This window comes from Colobus angolensis, unplaced genomic scaffold, assembly GCF_000951035.1.
Source record: "Colobus angolensis palliatus isolate OR3802 unplaced genomic scaffold, Cang.pa_1.0 Scaffold257, whole genome shotgun sequence".
Taxonomy (NCBI): Eukaryota; Metazoa; Chordata; class Mammalia; order Primates; family Cercopithecidae; genus Colobus; species Colobus angolensis.
In genome coordinates, this window is record NW_012115788.1 from 5,216,650 (window position 1) to 5,223,905 (window position 7,256).

Genomic DNA, 7,256 nt, shown 5'->3' on the forward strand with positions numbered 1-7,256 from the left:
CCCAGAGAAACAAAGAGGCCGAGGCGGCGGCCGCGCCCCCTGGCCGCTGTAGCCCCCATAGCTCTCCCCTCAGAGGAGCCCTTCGGGGTCGGGGATCGTCGTGGGGCCTGCAGGCGAAAGACCGGCCGGGCCTGCTGAGCTGCTGTTCTGCATGACTCAGTGGTTTTTCGGAGAGGGCCCTGCTGGGCTTTACTGAGTGAGGCCTTTGCTTGGAGGGGGGTGGGGGGATCAGTGGGACCCGAACTTGTTCCAAAACCCATGGGAACATGGGGCCGGGGGTTCTCCGGCGTCGTCTTTTGGGTTTCTCGACGTCGCTGGGTGTCTACCCTGAGATCCGTTTTCATGGAGGAAATGGAGCACCTTCTCCTTTGTTTAGTGCATTTAGGCTGATGAACGTGAAATTTTTTGCTCGCTTTCCATGCACTCCGTGGAGCTGTGTTTTCGGGGAAGGGTCGGGTTATCTTTATTGATTGAATGTCACCTAAGGGTATCATCTAAGGAGATTATTAAGATAAAGGAACACATAGGTCTCACATCCCCGTTCTTAAACCTGGGATTTAGATACAGACTTAACCGTAAACGACTGTATTTTACTCCTTATTTTTAGGATTTTTTTTAAAAAGTAGGCTTTCAGAACTCAATTGGTGAAAATATTGCAATTTTATCTTCAAAGTTTTTTCTTAAAATGTTTCCCCACGCCCCCCTAAAAAAATTAAGGATTTGTTGTAGTTCTCTCCTGTTTTCTATCTCCCAGGCCCTGAAAAGGAGCCTTTAAAAGTCAATCTTACTCCATTTGGCAAAGAGGGAACTGAAATCTGGAAAGTAAGGACTTGCCCAAGGTCACTGGCTTAGTGGCAGACTAGAGACTTGAACTCAGGTCTCAGTTCCCAGGTGAGTGGGAATTCATGCCATGTCATCACATCATGTGCACCTGGAAGAACTATATTCCATAGGTGTAAAAGCTCTTTGTTCAGAATTGGAATTGGAGAATTATTCAGTTACTCAGATTTTTTTTTTAAGCTGTAAGTTAGAGGAAGCCATAAACTTTATAAAATGTGCATTCTAGGTCTACCTGACAGAGCTGACACGTGCGTGCTCAAGTTTCTAATTACTTTAAAGTCAATAAATAGTAATGGTATTTTTTTCTAAAATACAAGAAGGGAAATGCAATACCTAATGGGAACACACATCCCCCACTTCATCCCCTAAATCCTCACTAAATGAGGATTCTTTTTTACGCTGTCTCCACTGTGCTTAGTTTTTTATAAACAACCTTGACCATTTTAGCTTTGAGTGATTATGCTTTCATCTTCTAGATTAAGATTGTTCTGTAGTTTTTCCTACATTAGGAAAAAACTAGCAGCCCTTTTTTTTGTTTTCTTATGTTAGATATATGAACGCTGCATCCTTAGTTCTTGGGGTTGTGTAGGAGTTGGCAGGCTTTGAGATATAAATAGAAGCTGATTTCAGAGGCCCCTGTTGACTAGGCTTTATGTGAGAGCCTCCATCCAGCTCAGCTTGTCACATTGCAGCCTTGTGACAGGCTGAAGCGCCCTCCCATGTGATCTAAGCTTCTGAGAAATATTAAAGCAAGCTGTGCACATGTGATGGCATTTAAAAGCTGGCTTTCTAGGGGAAAAAATATAAAAGATGGGAACCCATGTAGGAGACTCATGTTCTGGTGCTGCTTGTGTGTCTCGCAGTTGAAGGTTATTTATAATGGAATGAAAGTAGACATGTTCTCTGAAGGAAAGTTGGAATACTTTGTTATCACAAAGTGTGAAATCTTTTTTTAGATGGAGTAGCCTCCATTTTATTTATCTAAAACAAATATTTTAAGAATCAGATTAACTAAAATTACTTATGTAGGTTGATCACTTGGCCTTAAACTTAAGCCAGTTTGCTTTTAAAGCCAATGTCAGATAAGACTGGACCTTAGTGTAGAAAATGTGAGCTAGCACTTAAACTGGTTTTAGGAAATACCCAACTTTCATGCATAGGGCAAAAATTAACAGTTTTGTGTATGGTGGGTGTGCAAATATATACATATTTATCATTTGAAAGCATTTTTTTGCTCCCATTATACTCAGCATTTAAAAACCCAGCTGAAAGTGTTTATTAATAAACTTCCTAAGTGATGTTGAAATGTTTACACGACCCTGCTCCAAAATGAGTCAGCTAAATTCCAGTTAATATTTAAAGAGACAGTGTCAACTAAATTAATACTATTATTCAAAGTAAGTTGTGGATCTTGGTCATGCTGTACAAGCTATAGATAGTCTTAATATTTGTATGGTGCCCTTTTACTTACAAAACGGACGATAAAATGTTTTGGGGAATAATTACCAGGGTTCTGGCCAGGTCCAAATCGGTTAGTCCCCTTCTCCCATCTTCTAATTTTGGTAGTTAATACTTGTTAAAACATTTTTTAATAACTCACTATAAAGTGTATTCTAGTATGTAGTAGTTGGAAAAAATGACTGTGACAAGTTACAGCACACAAATTTTCCTTTAGGCAAATTCTCTCATGTTTTTTGTACATAAGCTTATACATGTTTAAGATGACATGAAAACCCTCCACAACTTTATTTTAAAATAGTTTTTCTTGAATACATATTTTCTCATCCAGTGGAAAACTTATTAATAAATTTAGCACAGCGTTTAAGAAGACTTTTAGAAAAGCAAACCCTTGCTTGCAAACAAATGCTTGCTATGTAAAGCTTTTTCTGGTAACCCAGCATTGAATATTAACCATTACTAAAGGTTATGTATATATATTGACTTATTTTACTATATTGAATTTGAGCTTGAAACGATTGTTATTTTCTGGTATGAGGAAGACAAGCACTTGTTAAAAATAATAGTGCCTTTGGCTGAGAAATCTGGTTCATAATTTGTGCATTGCAGGTTCCTAGGTACTGGCTTTAACATACTCTCAAACCTCAGAGAACATAAAAGGAGTTTCGTAAACCAGCTGACTCTAAATTTTTAAAGACCTTTCTTGTTGGTGCCAAGGTAGCAGGAAGAGCTACGAGTTCTCTTTTCAGCCTTATATAAAGATGTTTCAGCATTTAAAAAGTATGGATGCTCTGCCTCAGCAAAATTGTCAAATTACTGATGAAGCCCAATAATATGTACAGGTGCTAGTTTTAAGAAAGCTTTATTCATCCAGTTTAAAGAACCACCTATAAATATCAAGAGTCAGTGATTATGATTAGCCAATTAAGTAAAAGCATTTGAAATGGTCTGCCTGTAGTGCAGCAGAGTCAAAAGTAACTTAAAGGTACCAATTTCCCAAATTGATTAAAACATAACCCTGAGAGCTAGCAGACCTTTTCATAAATTGAAACCAAGAATAGTGATAGGTGAAAATATCCTAATAATTGATAAAATTTCTTTTTGGGTTTTTTTTTTTGAGGAGGGTGCTAAAACAGTTTGCCTTTTATAAAGGCATCAAAATATTGATAATTATCTCTGCCCACCCTTTTTAATGATTAACAGGATTTGGACTTTTATTAAAACTTGTGTAGAAATTCCAGCGGTATACTGATGATTATATTAGACTGTATTTTGGTGATAACGCTAATTTCTGAAATTTTGTTTCGTCTATAGCAGAAAAATATGGCTCAGGAGACTAACCAGACCCCGGGGCCCATGCTGTGTAGCACAGGATGTGGCTTTTATGGAAATCCTAGGACAAATGGAATGTGTTCAGTTTGCTACAAAGAACATCTTCAGAGGCAGCAGAATAGTGGCAGAATGAGCCCAATGGGTAAGTTATTTCCAAGGAAAAACACATTTGAGGAACTGGTGGACAGAAAATATAGAACCAAGAATTGGGGCTGAGAATGCTGAAAGCCCATGGAGAGAACACCTGACAAGAGCTTGAAATTCAAGCAACAGCCCAAGTGCTTGACATGACTGATCAGGAATGAATGACTATCTACAAGCATCTTCTAGCTTTTCAGTTTTCTTTTTTGAGGTTATTTTGTTTCACACTTGTGTTCATTGGATTGACTTTTTAATATTTTTTTGTTTGGACACTCAAGTTTAGGATTACAGCACAGTGAATGCTTATATCACTAACCTAATTAAATGCAAGTATTTGTTACTTACTACGTCTTGATACTAAGTGAGTTTTTGTAGTGTTCATTTGTTCCTTACAAATCCTTTTTTTAAATAGGGACAGCTAGTGGTTCCAACAGTCCTACCTCAGATTCTGCATCTGTACAGAGAGCAGACACTAGCTTAAACAACTGTGAAGGTGCTGCTGGCAGCACATCTGAAAAATCAAGGTAAGATTGAACATTTCAGAGTCTTTATGATATTACAAAGAGGAAACCAAGATGTCTGTACTAGTCCAATAATAAGGATGTTAATGTATCAGATGCCCTTGGCTTTGCATTGTTGCTGAATTGAGGATTTCATGTCTTTTAATGCATGACTCTTAAGTCATTGAGTAAAGATGTATATTACAACCTACTCCTTAACCCCCTCAAGGATACTGTGTTGGAAATGCTGTGCTTTTTTATTTCTTTGTAATGGAGGTTTAGGGATTGTTAAGTGAGACTGTAGACTATTTTATTGGGCCAAACAAAGTGTTTTGGCAGAGCTGCTCTTTTGCCCTTAAACAAGTTACAGGCACAGCTAAAAATCCCTAGTGGGTTGTAGAATATAGTAACATACAAAATGCAGCCTCGAGTTGATGAGCCGTTTATCAAACTTTTTTCTCAACCATTTATGCTGGGCATCCAGTATTTTTTTTTTTAAAGTTTAGGTTACCTAGCTCCATTTACTCATTTTGGAAATATTATATAATTTAAAGTTGAACTGACAACTTAATCATTGTCTCAAGAAGTACCCTTAACACCTTTAAAAATTGTTTGCTTGAACTCAAATAGAAATGTGCCTGTGGCTGCCTTGCCTGTAACTCAGCAAATGACAGAAATGAGCATTTCAAGAGAGGACAAAATAACTACCCCGAAAACAGAGGTGTCAGAGCCAGGTATGTCATTTAATACTCTTTCAGTTCTGAATCTGATAGTGCATTCTTTCTTTCCCATTGAAGGACCAAAGAGGAGGGAGAGCTTATAAAATACAGGCCAAGCAAAGAATTACTATCTTTTAAAAGTATCTTGAAGAGTATCTTGAAGTGTAAAATAGTCATATTTATTGTCAGTTTCTTCTCTGCTTGTCCCCTACACTATCCTCATGTGCATAATGGGCAAAGTCTGTAATCTGGAGATTGGATGTGTTAAAAAATTGATGAAGTTAAATTTCAAGGTCATAAAGAATAATTTTATAATTACAAGTAGTAACTGTTTAGTTTTGATATTGTCAGCATGTTGTAGAAAACTTTTAAGTAAAACAACATATTTGAACATTAAAACTTATTTGAAGTGCAATATTCCTGTCATATATTTTGTGGGAGTTTAAAAGTCAGTGTGGAAAGGCATTTTGGTTTTCATGAGACGTGGTGACTTTGGAAACTTTGCTTATACAGCACAACCAGAAGTGCCCTAATGGTGCAAGAAGACTGACTTGAATTACCTGTACTAGGCCCTAGAACAAAAAGATTTCTGTACTTTATGTAATGCACGTAGCTTTTTTGATCAATTTGTTCTTTTTTGGCAGAGTGCTGATTAAATGCAATATAAAACTTCTGTTGTGAAAAAATTGTGTCAGTGGTTATACAATCTGCTTTGGAGGCTGGCTTTTGCTAACAGCAGTCAAGTTTGTTTATTGTGTTAATCTTACAAAGTTAAGGCCAAATTCTGAAGTTTGGCAGGTGAATCTATTTGGCATTCTGAAATGAGCTCCATGCTTAAAAAGCTGACCACAGTAGTGTGCCCATGATACCTTTGTTTGGGTTTTTTTGTTTTTGTTTTTTAAATACAAAATTACTCTGACCTTGGAAGAATAGTCTTGGGTTAGAGCTAGTCTGCATTTATTACTTAGTAGGCATTCTGTGGTTCACTGCTATTTGCATTTTCTGTATCATTTTCTTCTTTCCCCTTCCCTTGTTTCGGGAGCCACAGTTCATTTTTCAGGTGTGGCCAAAGAAGTGGCTGACACCTTCCCTCTACCCCATACAACTATTCCCATAGATTATTCTTTATCCTCATGACATCAGGAAAAACTTTTAACATTGTCACAGTAGCAGTAGGTGGAATGTTGTTCGTTTAGTCTAATATTAGGCTAATTCTCCTGGTAGATTCATTGCTAATGCAATTGAATTATAAATTTGGGCAGAGTTTTAGAGAAAATTGCCGTTAAACCAGCTTGCTCTAGGAGCTTATCTATATGCTAATAGCATTGGTGCTGGCCTATTTGGGCAGTAATTTCAGTATTGCATATATAAATTTGCTATTGTTACCATTTGGATTAATATTAAAACCTGAGTTCATAGAATTTGGGGTGTAGTTGAATTATATGTAAGTAGATGTAAATTCTGATATTTTGTTTAAAGAACTAGTGGCAGTGTGGGCTTTAGTATAGTAATCTGCTATTTTTTGTTCATTTTACTGATGCCATGTGTACCCTGAAACTTAAAGCGCTTTTAGGTGGAGGAACGGTGGGACTCTTTGTAGAAGCTATGTCTGTCCAAAGTGGATGCACATTTTAAATAAGATTCTTGTTCTGCCTGTGGAATCCTTAATAGTTTAAAATCAGAACTTCTGGAGTAGTTTCTAAAGACTGTGTTTGCCGACCTTTTTTTAAAAAGCAAGCTTTAAAAAAAATCTTTCAAGTCTTCCTATAACGTTTAGTGCACCTGTGAAAATGGTAAAATGATTTTGTGTTGGAATTTTTGGATCTGATATTGATTTAGGGATGAATGGTTTGGGTTTTATTTGTCGAAATTTGCTATTTACATCTACAGGAGTTTTTTTTTCTTTTTCTTTTTCTGTAAGCATAAAATCAAAATGATTTATAGCCAACTGCCTCAAAATTGGCTGCTCTTATTTACTGAGATGTAATGAATTTGAACTTCCCTGATTGAAAAGTTTACATTTAGGAATTGTAACGTGGAAAAACTGAGCATATGATTAACATCTCCTAGCTCTTTAAAAACAGAATTAGGATTTTGGCTGTTACAGGTGTTTTAAAGGAATTTCTTGAGTGAAACCATCATTGTATAAAACTAGAGAAGCAAGTAGCATGGTGATTGGCAGGAATTTCTCAGATTTGAAAGACGTTCTGGTGTTAAAATGGAAAATTTTGTTTAAAGTTTGTATTTTCTTTCTTTTTTTTTTTTT

At 36.7% G+C, this 7,256-nt stretch overlaps 1 protein-coding gene across 2 annotated transcripts in view; it reads left to right on the forward strand.

Moving 5' to 3' along the window:
• Positions 1-6: 6 nt before the first annotated feature.
• Positions 7-7,256, forward strand: part of ZFAND5 (zinc finger, AN1-type domain 5) — a 10,233-nt gene continuing 2,983 nt past the window's right edge. The window contains exons 1-4 of one of the 2 annotated variants that reach the window (XM_011947033.1): positions 7-891; positions 3,613-3,772; positions 4,184-4,295; positions 4,902-5,005. In XM_011947033.1, coding sequence (XP_011802423.1) covers positions 3,622-3,772; positions 4,184-4,295; positions 4,902-5,005 — 367 coding nt within the window. In that variant the 5' untranslated portion in view covers positions 7-891; positions 3,613-3,621. The remainder of the gene's footprint in view (positions 892-3,612; positions 3,773-4,183; positions 4,296-4,901; positions 5,006-7,256) is intronic. The other variant, XM_011947034.1, reaches the window with a different exon arrangement.